This window comes from Trichechus manatus, unplaced genomic scaffold (assembly GCF_000243295.1).
Source record: "Trichechus manatus latirostris isolate Lorelei unplaced genomic scaffold, TriManLat1.0 scaffold00131, whole genome shotgun sequence".
Classification (NCBI taxonomy): Eukaryota; Metazoa; Chordata; class Mammalia; order Sirenia; family Trichechidae; genus Trichechus; species Trichechus manatus.
Window position 1 is genome coordinate 6,684,038 of NW_004444067.1, and position 21,657 is coordinate 6,705,694.

Consider the following 21,657-nt stretch of genomic DNA (forward strand, 5'->3'; position numbering starts at 1 on the left):
GTATTTTCCATGAATTTTTCTGCCTTTTCCGTGAATTTGTCTATTTTTTTCCTCATTTTTGTCTGCTTTTTGCTTCAACTCTTGGATAATTCTGAATATTAGAGATTTGAATTCCCTATCAGTTAGGTCTAGTGCCTTTTCTTCTACTGGAAGGTCATCTGGTGTTTTATTTTGGACGGCTACTGGAGCCATCCTGTCCTGTTTTTGTAAATGTTTTGATATTGTCTGCTGTCTTCGGGGCATTCAGTGGTTACTTGTCTCATTTATAGATTTTAGATTTGTTTGTTTCGTCCTGCTTTTTTTGTTTTATTTGGTTATGTCTGAGCAGGCGGGCTGTGCATTCTTCGTTGTTTGCTCGTCTGTGGGCATGATACTTTTCCCCTCCTCCAATGGCCAGGGTCAGTCACTCAGGTATGGTACAGCAGGGCAGGTCCAGCTGAAGGGGAGTTGCTGGGATACGTTTTTCGTGGCACATACCAGGGCTGACAGTGCAGACTGGGAATCAGTGCAGGGCAGGTTCCAGTAGGCCATGCCTGTGCTGCTTGGGAGTGTGATGTTCAGCGCACGGTGCAGGGAGGCAGGAAGGAGCAGATAGATTGTGATGTGTGGAGCTAAGATGGGTATGGGAAAGAGGAGAGAGGAACAGAAGCCAAAAAACATACACACAAACAAAAAAGAGTGCTATGGGAGCTTGCTATTGGAGTGGAGAGATGAGAGACTGAGAAATGGGGAAAAACAAAAATGGAAAAAAAAAAGGGTAAAAGAAAAAAAATGAATAAATCGAGAGACTGGAAATGAAGAAAGACAAAAAGGGAATAAGAGAGAGAAGAGAACAAAACAAAGAAACAAAAACGAACAAACAAACAGGAAACAGAAATGCCCCCAGGGATGTCCCTGTGCCTCTGCGCAGAGCACAGGAGCAGCTGCCAAGCCGCACGGTGCTGCCTGGCTAGAAGGGGCTCCCAAGCCGAGAAAAGAAAAAGAAAACAAGTCAAAACAGAACAAATCAGAGCAAACAAAGAAACAAACAAAAAAGCCCCAGGGGTCCCACCAGTGTGGCGGCACGGGTCAGGAAGCAGTTTCACAGTTGAGCGGTGTCTCGCAGCCTTTCAGGAAGAAGAAAAATGGTGCACGGAGCCAGGTATTTGAGAGAAAGGAGGGAAAGGTAGTGAGAGGTAAGGAAGAAATCTAAAGAAGCAGGAAAAAGCAACACCAGCAGCCAACAAAAGTCACTCAGGGAGCCGGCCAGTGTGGGCAGGTGGAATCCAAGCGACACCGGGTTGAAGCTGGTGGTTCCCAGCCAAGAGACTGTGGCTGCAGGACGCAGAGGAGGCTAAGTTGGGGAGAAGAAGGGTGGGGGTGGGAAAGCCTGTATCACTGGTTACCGACTGTTCTGTCTTCTGCTGGAAGCTCCGTGAAGCTGCTTTCTCGTATCCTCCGTTTGCTGATCGCTGATAGGAGTCCACGATGGCGTATCTGTGCTGCGTTAGCTGATAGGGGACCTCTGCATGTATCTCTCCTCGCTGTCTGTTCTCGGTCAGTTTCTTATTCCATTTGGTGCTTGGCTGAGGTCTTTACCTCTTTATTTGATGCTTAGGGTTTCAGGATTGACGTGTGACTCTGTTCAACTTAGTTTTTCTGATCTTTGCTGTGGAGGGACAGCGTGGTGCTTCTGTAGAGCTCATTTTGACAGGATAGTCAACGGGTTCAAAATGCCTGTCTTCTCAGTGGCTCCAGAATGCTGTGAGCCTTCCACGGGGATAGGCCGCTGTCCTCGGACATCAGGGAGGTGCCGGATTGCTGCCTGATGTTGAGGTTTGTCGACTGTTTTGTGTAATATATATTTACCATCACATCGTTCATGAATGGTCATAAAAACACTGGGTTTGACCTTTAAAATCCCTGGATTAAGTAAGAAAAGTAAAACACGTAGCAATATGTACTTTATGTCATAAAAAAAAAAAAAAGCTTTTCTTTTTCTCTGTACTCCAAATAATTGGAACGGAGAATGGAATCGTTTTTGTTTTATTTTATAAAATAACTTTAATTGAATTTACTTATTTAAAAAATCAAACAAGTAAATATGTTGGAGAAAAGTTAGAAAATTGAAATGATAAAAAAACGTATTAAGTGTACATTACCTAAAATCCGAGAGGACAATTGTGAACACTCTTATATGTATCCCTTCCAATCTGTTTTTTCAATCTCTTATATGCATATATGTTTTACAAACACACTGTACCTCTGATTTAATCTGCTTTCCCTCAATTATGTCAAGGACATTTCCCAGCGATGTTAAATATTCTTCTGTAGCACTGTCTTAGTCAGGCTGGCCCACGCTAGGTTCCAGTAACAACGAGGCCCCTGCAGCTCAGTGGCTCAGAGCAGCAGACGTCTGCCTCTCCCGCGTGCGAAGACCATGCGGGCGGTGGGGCCTCTTCTCTTTCCGGGGGCCGGGGATCCTGGCTTTGCCTGTCTTCTGAGGCTGCTGCCTCAATACATGGCTTCCAAAGTTGGGGTGCAGGGGCAGAGAAGGACTCGTAACCACCTTAGCCCAGAAGGGCCCCAGCCACACTGTGTGATGTTAAAGTGCTGATTTTCCGGTACCTTCTCCAACACTTACTATATCTGAAAACACCTGCCCATTTGAGAGGCCAGAATGGTGTCACGCTCTCTCATGCTTAGAGATGGCACCGGGGTTTACGCTGGATGGACGTCTTAAAATGTCAAATGAGGTGCGATCAAGCATAAGGGAGGAAAAGGGGTAATGGATTTAAGACTAATAGGATGTTAACTAGAAACAAATTCTATTTTTAAAGTGCAGCCCTCCGGAATTCATGATTTCAAGGGGAGCTCTGTGCTCAAAGCCACAGCCCGGGGTTGTCGGGCACGGCCAGAGGACGACCGCAACAGACACGATTTCTGCCTCATTTTAAATTTACGGTCTCTGAATGCTCTGCGGTAAAATCTGAATACCCGTGAGCTGTGCGGGCTCCGGCGGGCTGTGACACACGCTGACAGAACAGATGGAGTAGCTACTACCCGACAGACCGCAGGCCAGACCCACAGGTCTCCAGGGGCCTCATGCGCCTGGCTGGCTGCCGTCAGGCGCCCCCGGGGCCGCAACAAGTTCCTAACACTGGCCTCGGTGCTCTGTTTCCGGCTCGTTAGCATCTCTGTGTGTGTCCGTACACTGAGGGCACTCTGCAGCCCACCGATACTTGTGCAGGAAGGAGGGAGGGTGCAGGTGGAGACAGCGGCCCTGTGTCTGGGGCTGGGGGCCTCCCCCTGTGAGTGTGTCTCACAATGAGGACAGTCAGCCTAGGGGACTCGTGCACGGGGCTCTGAGCACCAGGTGTGGAGCTGGCTAAAGGACACGGGGTATGGGGACCCTGCCCTCTCGAGCGACAGCTCTGTCCGCCAAAGCATCTGCCTGGACCCAGGATGAGGGCAGAGGGCCTGGGAGGAGAAGGGAGGCTCCAGGCACGTCCGGTAGACCAGAGGTGGTTTGGAGTGTTGGGACCCTAGCAGGTCCCCACCCTTTATGGAGAACAGAGGGAGAGCTGGCACCACCGTCTGAGGGACGCTGGGGGGCTGAGCCCCTCGTCACTGAGTGCAGCGCCATGATGGGGAAAGGGCAGTCAGACACCTTCGAGTATGGAGTCAGGATTCGGCGGTGGGGGGCTTGGGGCAGCTAGGACCAGGGCTCCCAGGGTGGCCCCAGTCCTGGGTCTAAGTGTGGAAGCCTGGAGCTGGACGCCTGGTGGCTGGGCCGGCCTAGGCACCCTACCCGTCTGTGGTCACCGCCGACCTGGAAGTGGTGGTGCCGTCACGACCTCCTCATCAGCTCGTCTGAGGACACGGCCTGGCCATGAGCTCTCACTCCATTTGAAATTTTAGGAAGTCCATCCAGTGTCAACCCTGGTGCCATCTCCAATCATGAGAGACTGGCACACTGCTCCTGCACCTCAACCAGATGGAGATTTTGTATTTGGAGGGTCGGCGGGTGGGCGTGGTGCTGGTTCTGTAGGATTCCTGAGCAAGCGCTGTTCTCACGGTTCTCCCTCCCTGTGTGTCCCCAGGACCAGGCCGTGGTGCTGGGCCTGATTGACACCATCGACACAGTGATGGGCCACATATCTGCCAACCTGCATGCCCGCGAGCGCCAGGTCACCATCGCTGGCTCTTCCTCCATGGCAGGTAGCTGGCATCGGCGGGGGTCGGACAAACCATGGGGAGCATCAGTGAACCCCACGTCCACAGCAGCCCCTTGCTCTCCCTCATACACACAAACACACTCATGTGTCTCCGTGTCTCCGTCATCTTCCTGTAAGACAAGGCCTTACATTCTGGGACAACCCACGTGTCCTTCAACAGATGGTGGATAAGCAAAATGTGTATATGCCTAATAGAATTCTTCTCAGCCGTAAAGAGAAATGAAGCCCCGATGCATGCCACAGCATGGGTGAACCTTGAAAACGCCGTGCTGGGCAAGATCAGTTAGTTGCAAAAGCACAAACACTCAATGATCCCACTTATGTGAAATATCTAGAATAGGCAAGTGTTTGCAGACCAAAGTTTACCAGTGGTTATGAGGGGCTGGGGGAGGGAGGGAGGCCTTGGGGAGGCCTTGCTTAGGGGCCCTGAGTTTCTGCTAAGGGTGATGGAAAATTTTCAGGAATAGCAGTGAGTGTGATTAGTCACTGAATTGCACACTTAAAAATGGTGAAAACAGCAGGCTTTTTGTGGTATGTATTTTGCTGCAATAAAATTACACTCTGGAGGAAAACAGGTGGTCAGGCTCAGGGCAGGAGCACTTGGGACCGCATGAGCGTTTTGGCGTGACTTGGAAGCCAAGTCCAGACTGTGGACAGTCACCCCAGTTCAGGAAGGAGTTGGGGGCTGCAGCTTCTGCGAGTGTCTGCAGGAAAAGGCAGACTCTTGTTGCAGAAGACTCAGTGGGACTCCTGGGGCCTAATCTGCTCTTCCGAGGCCATCGTTGCACAGTCCCTACACCAAAAACAAGCCAGTTGCCGTCGAGTTGACTCCAACTTGTGGCGACCCTGGTGTGTCGGAGTAGAGCTGTGCTCCACAGGGTTTCCAAAGGCTGATTTTTTGGAAAGTAGGTTTCCAGGCTCTTTCCCCAAGGAGTGGACTTGAACCTCCAACCTTTTGGTTGGCAGCTGAGCTAGTTAGTTAACCGTTTGTGCCACTCAGGGAGCTGTGCAGGTGTGGACACAGCCTTTGTCTAGAAGGTGGCGTGAGGCCAGTCCTGCTCTGCTGGGCTAGCTGGGGACACAGGCTTAGCTGACCCACGGGAGTGAGCGTCAGTGCCCCCGGCCCCATTGCCCCAGGCAGCAGTGCTCGTGCCCAGTGACTGTAGGGCCGAGGAGTGTCAGTGTCTATATGGAGCTGGTGGAGCAGGAGCCCTGAGCGATGGTGTGACTGCCTGATGATCATGGTGGGGGACTGGAGGGCTGTGGTGGAGGGTTCCTGGGCTGAGAGCCCCCTGGTGTGGGCTGCAGGCTCACGGCCAGCCCAGTTACTTCCTGGACCATTCTGGCATGGGGTTGTCACTTTCTGAGGTGGTTGAGATCTTCAGGAGCTTGTTCTGGGAGTGAGAAGAGCAGAGGGGTCTCACAGTCAGTGTCCCTCTGTGGCCATGGGGCTCACTGACTGGCCCCCTCTTCTTGCTCCTACAGAGTACTCAGTGGCCAAGGTCCTCCCCGGGACCATGAACACCTCCCACTACCGCTTCCCGGCCCAGGGGCATAGCTACCTCCAGATCCCTCACGAGGCCTTCCACAGTCAAGGTGAGCAGGTGGAAACTTCCAGAGGGGCTGCCCTGGCTTGCTCCACCCCAAGCACCCTGAGCGGTGAGGTCTGTTGGCCCAGGTGCTGGCACAGGCCCTTCACCTGTGCCTGTGGGAGTGTCTCTAGCGCACCACCCCCAATGCCTACGAACAGAACTGAGGCCCAGCTGGGTCTACTGAACCAGAATTTGGGGTCGGGGCTGGGACTCTGCATGTAACATGCTCCCTAGGGGATTCTCGTCCACCATGAAGCATTTCCTGTTCCCCCACATCTGCATGGCTCCTTAGGAATTGAGCAGAAATACAGGTGGCCGTCTGCTCCCTCCTGGGGCACAGCATGCTGGGTGGGGGCTGGGGCCTGAGGGACACACGGCGTTGCTGGTTGCTGGGTGGGGTGGGCTGGGTGGGGATGGGCGGGGACTGACGCGTCTCTCCCCAGCCTGGACCACCCTCGTGGGGCTCCTCTACCACACGGTGCACTTCTACCTGAACAACATCCACCCAGCTGACACCAAGTGAGTCCCCGGGTTACCCAGCACGGGGCGGGGTGGAGTGTGTGCTCGTGTGTGGTGACGGGAGGCTGTGACACCTCCCCCACCCTGCCCGCATGTGTCCTGTGCACACATGTCCTGTCCAGGAGCTCTCACCCCCGAGCTGGCGCTCATCACAGGACCAGGTGCGTCATAGCTCTTTGGAGAAGACCAGAACCAGCCCTGGGGGGCTCAGGGGGCTCAGGGGGCTGGGGCAGGCGGAGGTGGTAAGAACACAGCCCTGGGAGCCCCATCAGCCCCGCCTGCACCTAATGGTGTGGCCTGGACAAAGGACTCGCCTCCCTGAGCCTCAGTTTCCGCGTCTGCAAGGTGGGGTGGTGACAGCACTGCAGGGCTCTGTCGGCTCCAGGTGGAGAAGGCAGCAAGGGCAGGAGTCATCCAGGGGCCACACATACAAGGCCCTGTGTGTGGTGCCTCCTCACGTTTTGCGCCCAGGTGCCTCACTTGCCTCACCCTACCCTGGCCCTGAATATCAGTCCATCCCCACACCTCCACAACACAGGGCCTTAGGTATCAGGTAGGCTTGTGTGGGTGGCTTGTAAGTGACCAAAAACCCAACCGGAGGTGTGCTAAGCAAACGGGGAATATTTGGCGCACATAAGCTGAGAGGGCCACGGCACATGAGCTTCAGGAGCAGCTTGATCCAGGGTCCCGTTGATGTCACCGGGATCCACCTCTCAGCTCCACTTCCTCGGGTGGGCTCCCTTCTTGGTCACTCTCCCCCTGTGACCACGTCCTCGGGGCGGAGCTCCTGCAGAGAGAAGTGGGTGTCTTTGGGCCAGCGTCTCCACCCACATCCCTTGCATCTCGTTGGATGTGACTAGGCGCATGCTCACCCCTGAACATCACTGTGGCTGGAGAGGGGCAGAGCACGGGTTGGTGCAGATCTGGTACTGGGTTTACTCCGAGCTGAGAATGGGTTCCCACAAAGTGCATGGGCTGAAAGTGGGGGACAGGGTCACCTGGAGGGAAATCAAGATGCCTCTAGCAGGAAAAGAATGAACAGATATTGGGTGGCACAAGGACAGATGTCCACCACTCTGTCACATATCACGTCGTCTTGCAGTGGGGGAAATGAAAGTCCAGAGAGGGAAGTGACCTGCCCACGGCTGCACAGCTAATGCAGCAGAATTACTGAGATTCCGACGCAGCTTGTCTTGACTCTTTCTGCCCGTCCGCCCTGCTTCAGCCAGCTCACCTTCCTCCGCTAGGCTGTAGGCTCCCTGGGGTCAGGGTTTGTCTCACCTCTCTTGTGCTGGCACCCGGCAGGTACTGAATGATAGAATCCAAACCCAGAGAATTAAAATGCGGAACGCTACAACTTGTCCGCCGGTGCTGCACCGAGCCCTACGGAGGGCAGAGCTGCGCGTGGGGCTCAGAGTCCCATCCTAGAGTGATATCTGTCTCAGGGACGTCCCGGCCAATGTCCAGAATCAAACCCAGGCTCCAGATGAGTGCTCCCTTCTTCTTCCCGTTTCCTGACGATCTTCCCTTGATTTCCAAGGATTGCCGAGGCGGCGAAGCACAAAGACTGCCTAATGTCGGCCACCAGCCCCCTGATCTCCCTGGAAGTGTCCCCACCGCCGGCTCTCTCCCAGACCTTGTTGGGGTCTCCGCTGGTCACTGTCCACCTCCCGCACACACTGGTGAGTCACTGGCCTGGCTGCAGTTCTCTGCTGGGACTCTGCGTGGGTGGGATATTTGGTTGTCTGTGTGACTGTATACAGAGCTCAGATGCTGTTGGTGCTGGCCCAAAGGGGCATTTTTCTCTCCCTGGTTTCTTTCCTTTGTCTTTGTTATTGAACTCTAGTAGAAAGGCCCTTGGGGTCAGCCATGCAGCTCTCAAGCTGGGTCACAAGGCTTCTGAGGCCAGACTTTGCTTTCATGTGCGTACGCACCACTGCCGTGGGCATCTCCCTGACTTGGAATAAAGGCGCTTTGTGGAGGAGGTGGATGAATCGGCAGTCTCATTGATCTTGCATAATAGCCATTAGCAAGATGGAGAGATTTGTCCTGCCTGAGAGGAGCTCGCCTAAGTGCCGGGGACGTGCAGCACATGGGGCTGGTCAGCTTTGCGCTGAGAACCATGAGCTGTCTGTCTGAGCTGTCTGTCCCGGGGCATCCTAACTTCCCTGGCTCGGCCGCGTCGTCGCGTTGGTCTCCCCCAGTGGTGAGAACAGCTGAGCTACCGAAGGACTTGCTCTTTCCTTAAACGGGGGACGTTCTCACTGCCTGCCTCCTGAGATGCAGCCCTGATTCCGATCATAGTCCCCGCCGAACGGGGTGATTTATATGTTAATGAAACGTTTGTTGACTTGAAGTCTGTGATTTCTCAAGGTAACTGTTGAAGAACCCAGTACATTTTTGGTTGCTGGAAGTAATATGAAGACGTTTCTTGCCAGCGTTTTCTGTTCCGCTCTGCTGCCCCACCCCCGGTCCACCATCACCAAGTGAAGCCCTTCTGTGTGCAGGATGCTGGGCCAGGAGCCCCCGTTATCCCCTCTGCCCAGGATTACCTCCTCGTTCCGCACCTCCAAGGAGACCACCCTCTGGGGCGCTGAGTGAGGCGGAGGGGTCCAGGCTGGTCTCTCACTGTGGCCCTGGTCCCCTGCCCTCCTTCCCACAGTGTCTAGCCGATCCTCGTTCCTGTGGGCCCAGCTGCACCCGGCCATCCCACTGGGGGCTGGTGACAGCATCTGGAACTTCACCCAGCAGATCAGCCGGGTGGACACCAGCGATTCTCCTCCTCTCCTTCCTCCTCACCCCTCTCCACCCTCCCCTCAGGGAGAAAGGCACTCCTCTGCTTTTTCAGAGCTGACTCTCTGCCTGCCTCTTCTGCCTCCCTCCAGGTTCAGTCCCCTCTCACCTCCCGGTCTCTGCCCCCCGCTGTGTCCCTCCATCCCCTGCAGACAGTCACCACCCGAGAGGGCCCATCTCCCCCTGCCCCCTCGCACCCCCTCAGCCCCCCTCCCTTCACTTCTTCCAGCTCCTTAAAGTCGGCTTTTTCTGTCTCCACTTTCTCACCAACATCGTCAGATGTCAGGAATGTTCTCAAAGTCCCCAGAGACCCGAGGCTCGCCACTTCTTAGTCCCCGTCCGCGTTCATTGTGGACGGCCTTGGTGGCATTCGTCACTGTTGATGCCTCTGCCCCCAGCACTCCCCCCCCACTTCCAGGACACAGCACCTTCCCCCCACCGCCTCCATCTCTGACAGCCCCTCCCTCACCACGCCATCCTCTCTCGCCCCACAGGAGGTGCTAGGTTAGCTCCGTAACACCCAGGGAAGCCACAGTCTAACATTGCCTCCATGCAGGGGGCACTGATGGCTCTGTCCATCATAAGGAGTGACCACTGGAGAAAGCTAAAGTAGAAGAAGGTCAAGCCGAGGGCCAGTGAGAACAAGGAGACTCTCAGTGACATGGACGACCCAGTGGCTGCAGCCATGGACTAGAGCAGGCCGGGCCGTGTGTTGCTATGTTATCTGGTTAGATGACCCAGTGGCTGCAGCCATGGACTAGAGCAGGTCGGGCCGTGTGTTGCTATGTTATCTGGTTAGATGACCCAGTGGCCGCAGCCATGGACTAGAGCAGGCCGGGCCGTGTGTTGCTATGTTATCTGGTTAGACGACCCAGTGGCCGCAGCCATGGACTAGAGCAGGCCGGGCCGTGTGTTGCTATGTTATCTGGTTAGACGACCCAGTGGCCGCAGCCATGGACTCGAGCAGGCCGGGCCGTGTGTTGCTATGTTATCTGGTTAGACGACCCAGTGGCTGCAGCCATGGACTCGAGCAGGCCGGGCCGTGTGTTGCTGTGCTGTCTGGTTAGATTCGTTTGTGATTGCTGGTACTCCCTCCTGGGTGCCCTCCCCCCATACTGACTGGTTTTAATTATTTACTTATCTGGGAGTATGTGAGGCTCACTCCAGGAGCCTAAGGTGTCCTTGGAAGAGCGGCCCCACCTGTCTCCATCCTCCCTCTCTGCCCCCATTCTTCCCGCACACCTGCTCCAGAGACACAGTCCCACAAGATTCTGGCTTCTCTGTTCTGTATTTCTTTTGTGCCAAATAAGCAGATACGAGTATTTTCTTCCATCCTCTTCCTCCTCCCAGGAAGGGTAGCAAGCCTGCTGTAGAACTTCTTTTGCACTGTGCTTTTTTCCCACTGAACAGTGTGCCCTGGAAATCCCTCCCAACCCGTTCGTGGGGAATGGCCGCACTCCTGTTCTCGGCTGCCCAGAAGGACTTTCGCTCCACCGTGTGGTTTGCTCGGCCCTCCCCTGCGTGCAGGCGTTTTGCCATCGCGGTGCTGCAGGCATTGTTGGAGGCACGGCCTCAGGTCCGCGTGCCCCAGAAAGCTTGAATCTACTGGAAATGGACCCTCCCCCACGAGGCCTTCTTTCCCTCCTGTCTGTGGCCCTCCAGCAGAGCTAAGAGACAGCAGACTGACAGATGGGCAGGAGAAAAAGAAAAACATTAGTCCCAGTACATGCCGTAACTCTGAGAAGGAAAGCTCCCAGCTAGAGACAACCTTGGCGGGGCCTTGCTTCTGACCCTGCGTGTGAGTGTTTAATTCATTTCTGAAGCTAAAGCACGTGAGCTGTCAACCACAGATAATACAGGATACACCTTCAAGACTAGATTATCATCCAGACGGCCTCGGGGAGTCAGCCGCCCCAGAAGGACAGCAGGGGGGCAGGGACGAGGCAGTGCGGGACACAGGTGCAGGAGTCTGTGCTGGGCCAGCGGGCGGTGTCCTGCGTGAAGCGCAGGGACGGAGAGGCCAGCCTGGAGGGCCGAGGGCCTGGTGTGGGTGCCAGGTTCTGTCAAGTCGACGCTGGCTCACAGCAGCCCCGTGTGGATCAGAGCAGAACTGCTCTCCACAGGGGATTCAATGGCTGTGACCGTTTTCAGAAAGAGATTGCCAGGCCTTTGTTCCGAGGCACCTCCAGTTGGATTTGAACATCCAACCTTTCAGTTAGCAACCGAGTGTGTTCACTGTTTTCACTGCCCAGGTGTGAGCACCAGTTGTCAATTCACAAGCACCCTGGCCTCCCCTGAAGGAAGGTGGATGGTGGCTTCCAATGGCATTTGCAGCCAGGAGCCCTCACATGAGCCTGGTGCAGCAGCAGATGGAACGGATGGAGTATAGCTGTGCTTTCTGGAGACATTTTTCCTTGGAGGGAACCCTTCAGGCCTGCAGGCATGAGGAGCTCAGGAGAGAGAGTTCTGGAAGGCCTATATGCTTAAGAAGGCTCTGGGCGGGGCTTATCCCTGTGACATGCGTTTCACTGGCAGTTGACACCTGCTTGCCCATTGGGTGTGAGTGCAGGGAGAAGCTGGCCATCTAAAAACACATCCAGTTTTTTGATTAAACCAAAAGCTAAGAAGTTTCCTGAATACAACCAAACACTTTGAGGGACAGAGTAGCAGGGGTGGAGGTCTGGGGACCATGGTTTCAGGGGACGTCTAGGTCAATTGGCATAACAAAGTTTTTTTTAAGAAAATGTTCTGCATCCCACCTTGGTGAGTGGCGTCTGGGGTCTTAAAAGCTAGCAAGTAGCCATCTAAGATGCATCAGTTGGTCCCAACCACCTGGAGTAAAGGAGAATGAAGAACACCAAAGACACAAGGGAAGTATTAGCCCAAGAGACAGCAAGGGCCACATAAACCAGAGACTTCATCAGCCTGAGACCAGAAGAACTAGATGGTGCCCAGCTACCACCAACGACCGCCCTGACAGGGAACACAACAGAAAGTCCCTGATTGAGCAGGAGAAATGTGGGGTGCAGAACTCAAATTCTAGTAAAAAGACCAGACTTAATGGTCTGACTGAGACTGGAGGGACCCCGGAAGACGTGGCCCCCAGACTCTCTGTTAGCCCAAAACTAAAACCATTCCCGAAGCCAACTCTTCAGACAAACATTAGACTGGACTGTGGGACATAAAATGATACTCGTGAGGAGTGTGCTTCTTAGCTCAAGTAGATGCATGAGACGAAATGGGTGGCTCCTGTCCAGAGGTGAGATGAGAAGGCAGAGAGGTTAGGAGCTGGTTGAATGGACACGGGTAATCCAGGGTGGAAAGGAGGAGTGTGCGGCCACATTATAGGGAGAGCAACTAGGGTCACTTAAAATGTGTATATCAATTTTTGTATGAGAAAATGACTTGAACTGTAAACTTTCACTTAAAGCACAATTTTAAAAAAAAAACTAAAAACACATGCAGTTTGAATTACAGGCTCTGCTGGGCTTGGTGTTACTGATGGAAGTTTGGAAGGAGTCCACATGTTTGCTTCTGTGCAGAAAGAAAGGTGCCAGTTTGGAATCCCAAGAAAAGGAAAGGGTGGCTGAAAGGCGAGCCCCGTTTCGGTGGTTGGTCACTGCGGTTATTTTTGAAAGAGAGTTTGGGAGGAGGACTGGTGTCTGCAGGAGAGGCAGAGAGGGATTTTTATCATACCAAAGGAGCATGGTAATTAGAGCCTGTCCTAGCCAGGCGTTCTCTAGGGTTTTTGGGGTTTTTCTTTTGAAAGTTGCGTTTACATTTCTGAGGACGTTTTTGGAGATGGGCTTTTCTGACTTAAAATGATCTGTCTAATGGGAAATATTTTCTGTGGAGGCCCTGCTGGCACTGTATGAGCATGGAGGGGTGGGGAGGAGTCTCAGGAGTGTCCAAGTTGCCCCCACCCCTCTGCTGGGGGACCGCGGTACAGAGCTGCAGCAACTGTACCCCACATGGCAACGCAGGAGAGGACTTTTGCTGGTGGAGGCACTGAGAGGGTCTCCGAGGCACGGAGGAGGGCACCAGATAAATCTGGGGGTGCAGGCGGGCCTTCTGAGCAGCCCCAGCCTGTACCAGGAGAACCCCAAGAAGCTTGGGCAGTGCTTCTGGGCGTGACAGTGTGTTGCTGTGCCTGGGTCATGTCCGAACACGCTGGCTCCTGCCGGTAATGGGCACAGGAGGTATGTGACTGCGGCTGTTGGACCCTCGGCTCAGGAGCAGGCTCTCCGTGTGAAGATGCAGGGGTGCTGAGGGGGGACGAGGCCTGATGGGGACGCCTTCAGCCGTGTGTCTGCTCAGGTAGCGATGTCACTCCCACATCCTAAGAACAAAGTCCAATGGCCGCTTGCAGCCACAGTGTGGGTGCCGTGCAGTTCAGCGTGTGAGCCTGCGGAAGTCACAGCCGCATGGAGAAGAGACAGAGTCCACCAGCCATTAACCCCCCTCTAAACAGCCATCACTCTATGTAAGCTGGAGTTTGCTAAACTTAGCACATCTATGGCACACTGCTCAGTGGGTGGTCCTGTTCTGGGGTCACTGTAGCTACCAGGCACCTCTCACAACACACGGCACGTCGTCACCGTGCAGCGATCCCACCCCCGTGATGCGTCTGAGAACACAAATCATGGCACGTGTCTGCAAACCAACAAGCAGAGCGGCAGCCAAGGTGTTTGAAATCGCTTGGAGAAGCCTGGGAGGGAGGAGGGGCAGAGCTCCGGCCAGGCCGGGGGCTCCATGTTGAATTGGAGGGATAGGACATCAGGCCCTTCGCTGCCCACTCCCCTCAGTCCCTGCTCCCGCTGCCTTCAGTTGGGTTCTCCAGCTCTTCCTCAGGAGAACTGCTGAGGCGCCGTGCTGCACGTGGTGTGCCCGTCCTCCTAGCCCTTGCCGTCCTTCCCACCGTCCTTCCTGTGCGGTATTGCTGGGTTGAGGCCTCTGGTGGCAGAACCAGCTCTGTCTAGGGAGATTCGGGGCTACACGTTGTTGTCCCCAGTTCAGCTAAGAATCTGGACGCTGGTCTTACTCCTTCTAAACCCAAAACCAAATGCGTCACCATCAAGTCGATTCTGACGCATAGCAACCCTATACGACAGAGTAGAGCTGCCTCATAGAGTGTCCAAGGAGCGCTTGGCGGATTCGAACTGCTGACATTTTGGTTAGCAGCTGTAGCTCTTAACCACTAGCCAGTCCTTCTAGACTGAGTTTAATCTCTTCCAGGGTCTGAGCCTGTGAGTCCTACAGGATTTATGGCTTTAGGTTAGTTTAGGACACCACCAAGGTGGGGCTATAATTTGACAAGTTACTGGGTGACTGGTTCCACCACTTGGGATGTAAATACAGTCACATCACGCATAAGGCTTTTTTCAATTAATCACCCCCAACATGCTGCTAGCAGAATGCCCACCAACTGCCTCTTGTGCCTCCCTGCCTCTCCCCACCCCCTGATGTTTCCACAATGCCTGACGTCTTGTTCTGTCCGTTAGTCCTTGTTCAAACACCAGGAGAGAGCCCTAAGGTAGGATCAGCCCACTACTGTCATTGCATCTCACTGCCACAAGAGGTCACTATTGAAGATGTGTCCTGTACAGCTGGGTGAATGATCTTGGCCACTGGCTGGAGGTTCTTGCTGGCCTGGGCAGTGCACAGACAACAGTGATGCCCTTCACTCGGCCTCCAAGGTCCAGACCCCAGATTCACTCTCACTACTTACCTGCTCCTCTCACTCTCAGCCAAGAAGAACCATCATTTGCAGTGCTGAAGTTTGCGATTTCTGTGGGTGGGGCAATTGGGTGGGGCCGTGCATTAGTCTCCTGGAGCTGCTGGTGACAAAATACCACAAACTGGGTGTGTTTAAACAACAGAAATTTATTCTCTCACAATTCTGGAGGCCAAAGGTCCAAATTCAGGATGTCAGCAGGTCCGTGCTCTTTGCAAAGGCTCTAGGGGAAGGTCCTTTCTTGTCTCTCCAGCTGCTGGTAGCCCCAGGCATTCCTTGGTTTGCAGCTGCAGCGTAACTCCATCTCTGCCTCTGTCATCACATCTTCTTTTTGTTTCTCTCTCTGTGTGTCTTCTCCTCTTTTGTGAGGACACCACTCGGATGGGATCTTAGGATCCACCTTACTGTGGTATGACCTCGTCTTAACCTAACTGCTAACATCTGCGAAGACCCTATTTCCAAACAAGGTCACCTTCACCAGTAAGGGGATTAGGAATTCAGTCTATCTTTTTGGGGGACATAATTCAATCCATGACAGATCTTTAGAGCCACATCCAGCTGGAGCTGGTCTTTGCCTTTGCATGGCAGGGGTTTGAGTGGGTGAGTGGTAATGAGTTTGAGGAAGCAGAGGTCTCCAGAGCTAGCATTCTCCTGGCTGACTTAATACTGGTCTGGAGCCATTGCAAGCTGATGATGTAGACGCTCATTCATTCATTTAGCAAGTACTGATCAGCACCACATCTGGGCTCTGCGTTGTCGAAGCTCTGGGACACAGAGGGGAGCAGGGCAGACTCATGCCCATTTGTCCTCTCTGCTTGGAGAGCAGGTGTGCAGTACTGGCTCCTCTGTCTCTTCTGGGATGCCACGTCCTGAGCTCCCAGGACGTCTGTTCTCTGCTGGGCTGGGCAGAGTGTGTGCAGTGATGAAGGCATCGGGACAGGCAACGTCTCAACTGAAAAGCGAGGTGCGTCCCTCTCGCCCTAGCTAAGAAGAGCTGGCCGCCTCGGTCTTTATCTGGAAGGACTGGGAGAGGAGGTCGCCCTGAGTTCATGCTCGCTGTGATGGAAATGGAGGAGAGAATCAAAAACAGAGACCAAGCGAATCTTCTTCCCAGGAGAGATTGCAAACTAGGGACAGTGCCGAGCACCTGGCCGTGGGAGGTGTTTGTTACAAAGGGGTCATTTTATTTTGTGTAGGTTTTTCTCTCCAAGCTGCTTCCATTTAAAAGACAGAGTGGGCCAAATCCAAACCAGCAGCACATGTGAAACATCTTGGCTTGCGGTATCTCCTAAACCTCTGGATTTCTGTCTGCCTTTGGGCCTGGGAGACCTGGGGGGCCTGGATTCACTTCCACACCCCCAGTCAGCTTGGCTGGGACTCCTACCCTTTTCAGGGAGGGCACATGTGCCCTGGTCTCCAGGACGCCAATCCAGCCCCCGTAACCCATTCGCATGACCTCCTGGCCCTGTGTGAACCTGAGTTTGAGACCCCCAGCGACTCTTCCTCCTGAAGGTGGACTTAATGGTATCTCCCCTGCCCAGGAGGTGCGTTCCTGAGGTGACAGGGGTTCAGAGACTCTCATCAGGCAGCGTGAAGAGAGGCCCACTGTGCTGCCGCTGCTGTTTCTGTTCTCTCCTCCTCCTCCTCCTTGTCTCTTTCTCCTCCTCCTCCTCCCTCTTCTCCTCTTTCCTCCTTCTCCTCTTCTTTCTTTTCCTCCTCATTCAGAGAGAGCTGACACTCACTCGTTCACTCGCTCGCTTAAGGAAAAGCAGCTTGAGTGAAAAGCTCCTGATTCTCAATTGTTGGGAGCGGAGGGAAGAAGCAAGGCAGGATGGAAGCAGCTCCTGGCTCCAGGGCTCAGGGTCCTGGGAGCCGACCCTCGGGGCATTTCAAGGGAGCGCTCTGTGCTGGGAGCCGACCGCTGAGTGCTTGCGGATCTGGTGTCCCGGTGCTGAGAAACAGTGACGGGATCTTTGCTGCAGGCAGGTGGAGAGGGGTCGGGACTACCTCCCTCCCGCCATTGCTGCTCTGAGAGGGTGTGTCCTGTGCGTCCGTTGGGGTCACGGCTGATTCTAAGGGTGATGGAAGGTGGAGAATGCGCTGAGGGGCGCATTCCTGTGATCACTGTCCGGGGCCAAATCATGTCCCCCCAAATCTACATCCAGCTGGTGCCTCAGAACAGGAGCTTCTTTGGAAACAAGGCCTTTGCAGATGTAACTGAGGTGAGAATTGAGATGCGGTCATCCTGGATTTGTTGTTGTTGTGTGCCATCGAGTCAGTTCCGACTCACAATGACCCCATGTGACAGAGTAGAACTGCCCCATAGGGTTTCCAAGGCTATAATCTTTACGGGAGCAGATGGCCAGGTCTTTCTCCCGTGGAGATGCTGGTGGGTTCGAACCAACAACCTCTGGGTTATCAGCTAAGCTCTTAACCACTGCACCACCAGGGCTCCTTAGCTGGATGAGTGTGGGCCCGAACCCCACTGAGAGTGTCTTATGAGGAGAGCACCCAGACACACAGAGGAGACGGCCGTGTGAGGACATAGAGGCTGGAGGATGTGGCCACAGCCAAGGATCTCCAGGACTGCCGGCACCACCAGAAGCTGAGGAGCCGGGGCTGGCTTCCCCTCAGAGCCCCAGAAGGAACCAGCCCTGCATGGACCCCTGGCGGGGACGCTGGCACCAGACCTGGGAGAGGACAAGTGTCTGTGTGCTTTGTCCCAGCCGGCGGCCCCAGGACGCTGATAGTCACGGAGTTCTGTCCTGCCCCCCCGGCGCCAGGCCACTCTGTCCTGGGGCTGAGGGCCCAGGAACTTGGGATGAGCTGGGCGGCAGCTCTCCTGAGGCTGTGAGGGGCTGTGGATGGCCGCGGGAGGAGGCCCTGGGCCATGTAAAGCACTCCCTCTCCCCAGGGAGCCCTTTCTTCAGCCTGTCCTGCAGCTGTCAGGAAGCAGCTTGTCACCGTGGGCTGGAAGCCCCACCCATGCTCCCGGGATGGACTCGGATGCGCCTGACTCCACCCTCAGCTGTGCCCGCGTCAGGCAGCCCAGATGTGCAGATAGCCTTTCCCGGGAAAGGCCTCCGGGAAGCGTGGAAATGGGTGGTGTCTGGGTGACGGCCACAGAGGGAGCTCTGGTGGCCCAGGACTCTTGGATCTGCTGGGCGGAGGGCTGGACCAGGCCCTATCCCAGCCGGCCCAGAGCTGACGCCGAGATCAGTAATTTAGTTCACAATGATAACATGTTGTTGATCCAGCAACTTTTTATAGTCCACATCAAAGACTTGCCCTCTGAGAAGCCATCCCTCATTTGTGGGCAGGGATCATTCTCAGATGCTGGTGTGGCCCTCCTGCACACCATAAACACGCTCCGGGCCCCGGCATCTGGGGACAGGTCCGTCCCGCCGGGCGGGGGCCCCAGGCCCTGCCCTTGTCCTCCCCAGGACTGCGGAGGAACGTGGCCTTCTCCTCCACAAGTCTCTCCTTCCTCCACCTCATCCTGCTGAGAAGTTCCTCAGCACTTAGGGGTGTCGGGGCAAGGGGACACACCAACGGCCTGAGTTCCCCTATCCCCGTTGGGGCCAAGCAAGGTGTAGTGCAAACGGTGAACATGCTTAGCTACTGACTGAAAGGTTGGTGGTTCTGGTTCACCCAGCGGTGCCTTGGAAGAGAGGCCAGGCAACGTACTTCCAAAAAATCAGCCACTGAAAACCCTTTGGAGCACAGTTCTACTCTGACACACGTGAGGTCGTCATGGGTCGTAGTCGATGGCATCTGGTAACCAGTAGGGCAAGAGTGGTAGATGACAAAGAAGACAGAAGAGAAAGGGGAGAAGAGGAGAAGAACTGGTTGTAAGGGGTGGGGGAAATAAATAAGATGTGTACAGACAAGCGGACGACACTGTGTATTGTTTGGACGCAGGCTTTGGAGCCTGCCTGATTGGGTTCAAATCCCAGCCCGTCCTGCGATACTGTGTAGTGGTGGGTGATTCCCGTCACATCCCTGGGTCTCGGTTTCCTCCTATGTAACACAGGGTATGTGACGTTGTCTGCCGCACAGGGCTGATGTGAGGATTGGATGAGCTCATGGGGTAGATCCTTACATGGCACCCAGGGCAGGGGAGGTTCGTGGGGTGTCAGCTGGATCTTATGAAGGAGCAGTTGGGGGGCCCCTGGTACCTCTTCCTACCTGGACTCATTTATGTCCCACCACCTGGTTTCACATCTTCACCTACCCCAGGTACTTCTTTGTTTTTATGTTGACAAGCTTCTTTCCAACTTAAATGCCCGCTTTTCTCTCAGTCTAAACGATCATCGCCTGGAATTACGGGAGTAAAATGCTGGTTATGTATTTTCCTAATCTGCATTAAAAGGCATGCGTGACTAAAATAAAGAGCTCATCCACGTACCACCCAGAATCATCACATATACCAGAAGTGGTCAGGTGAACCGTCTTCCAGTGAACGCTGGCTTAAGGGACTGGCTGCCCTCCCTCCTGACCCACACAACATAACCATGAACAATTAAATTCATGCTACGTGGACTGGGTATGAAAGCGAGGCATCAGTGTGGGCTGCGCAGAGAGGGAAGCCTTGGAGAAGGTGAGGCTGGTGCCTGGCTGGTAGGAATGAGCTTTGAGGGGTGGGAGAAAGACTCTGAGCCAAGTCATCCAACAGGACTGGCCATGCCTTTCTTGGGTTAGTGGGAATCTGGCTGGAGGTCGGAGCAGCAGGTGATACTATAGGAGAAGACCTCAGCTGAGCACTTAAAGCCTGGACAAGTAAGATAATAGTTTGTGGCTTACAGATGTCACCCCGTGTGGTCTAGGAAGTGTGTTTTCTCTGTGTTGGCTTGGTCCTATCTGTGTGAAACTCCGGGCAGAAATGCTTCATTTGCAAAGTGTTTGGAGCATAGACTTGATACATGGTGTTCCAGGAAGCTGGGAATTCAGAGTGTCCCAGCTGGGACAAGGCTCACTCATTGCCCAGTGGTAGCCCATTAAGTCACAGACTTCCCTGTCCTTTAGATGAGGATGGTAGTCGTCATCATCATCATCATCATCATCATCATCATCACACTCCTCTGGATGTGTGTCTGTAATGAGAAAGTACTGTTGAGCAGGCCAGGTGTTCCTGGAGTTGCTAGCACTAAAATTTGACTCGTATTTTTCTGGTCCAAATTTCCAGGGCTTATGAACCATTCCAATTGCAGCCCTGCTCCAAATGTTTCCCGTCTGTGCTCAGACAGAGGGATGAGGGTGAAACTGTCCTCTCGGTGGTGTTCCAGGGGACCTTCATACCTGTACACAATGTAGGATTATGTTGATATACTCCAAGAAGCAACAGGAATGCTTTATTTCCTTTGACTGCATCAACAATACCAATGGCACACTTCATTACATTTTCTTTCCTGTTATTTGATTTGAAACAGAACTTGGGTGTTTGTATGGTAAATTTCCATCAAAATTCTTCTGCTAAAACAAATTGAGAAATCGCAGCAACAACACATAATTTTCTGGGTTACAAAATCTGTGGCACAGCGGTAGGCATCTGACTCCCTAAAGCTTTCTTACCATTTCTCAATCAGTAAGGGACTATTAAAAGAAAACCCACTGCAGTCAAGTCTATTCTGACTCATAGTGGCCCTATAGGACACAGTAGATCTGCCCCATAGGGTTTCCAAAGCTGTAATCTTTACAAAAGCAGACTGCCACATCTTTCTCCCTTGGAGTGGCTGGTAGGTTTGAACCGCGCACCTTTTGGTTAGCAACTGAACACTTTTTAACCACCGTGCCACCAGGGCCCCTTATGTAAAGGAAGAGGGAACTTTCTTTTTTCTAGGGTGGTGAGGCAGGATTGAAAGTTCACAGGTGGAGGAGCCCGACTGGTTGCAGAAAATCCTTCCAGACTCTTATACCCCTCCCCTACGTTTTAAAATAAATGCTTTGTGTTGTGGTCTCCAAGTCCTGTGTGACAGGAACCACATCTTTATAGCCCTACACAGAGACTTCTGATCTGAGAGCTTCTAGATGCCTCCTGGGATCTTTCTGCACGGGACCCTGTTATTAGACCAGGACAGACACATGGTCAGAGAGAAGGCGCTTGCAGGAGCAGGGCTGATGGACGCTGCTGCCTATCCTACAGACAGGAACGGCGTAGCTGTAAATCACGGCCTCAGGTGCTGCTTCCTGCACCAGGAGCTTGTCTTCTGCATCTAACACAGCGAGCCTCCTCTCCTCGGCTGTGGCTTGTTCAGGAGCCAGATGGGCTTGGATCTAGCAGGGTGAGGGCGGCGGCAGCAGGAGAGTCTTTGAGACCCTGCCCCAAGTTAGCCCTGTTTATGGCCTAGATGATGGTCCATTTTTGTAAATGTGTCGTGTGCCCTGAAAAAGAACATGTCCGCTGCTGTTTGGGGGTGAAGCGCTCTATAAACGTCAATTCGATCAAGTTAACTGACAGTGTGTTTAAGTCTTCTAGCTCCTTGCTGATTATTTGTCTGCTTGTTCTGCAATTAGTGAGAGACAGATATTGGAATCTCAGACCATAATTGTAGGTTTATCTCCTTCTTCTTACAGTTCTATCAGTTTGCTTCATGTATTTTGAAGCTCTGTAATTAGGTATATACATGTTTAGAATTGTTAAGCTCTCTTGATGTCCCATTTTTCTCCCTTCTTTCGGATGGAGTATTTTTTTTTCTTTTTTTTTTTAATATTTTATTGTACTTCAGGTGAAGGCTTACAGAACAGATAGTTTCTCATGTAACAGTAACACACATGCTGTTTTATGACATTGGTTAACAACCCC

The 21,657-nt window shown here is 53.5% G+C and overlaps 1 protein-coding gene across 1 annotated transcript in view; it reads left to right on the forward strand.

Annotated features, from left to right (window-relative positions):
• ADGRD1 (adhesion G protein-coupled receptor D1) overlaps positions 1 to 21,657 on the forward strand; it is a 107,161-nt gene that overhangs the window by 30,360 nt on the left and 55,144 nt on the right. Inside the window, exons 10-13 of the mRNA XM_004385050.1 lie at positions 4,083 to 4,200; positions 5,703 to 5,813; positions 6,253 to 6,328; positions 7,869 to 8,010. Coding sequence (XP_004385107.1) covers positions 4,083 to 4,200; positions 5,703 to 5,813; positions 6,253 to 6,328; positions 7,869 to 8,010 — 447 coding nt within the window. The remainder of the gene's footprint in view (positions 1 to 4,082; positions 4,201 to 5,702; positions 5,814 to 6,252; positions 6,329 to 7,868; positions 8,011 to 21,657) is intronic.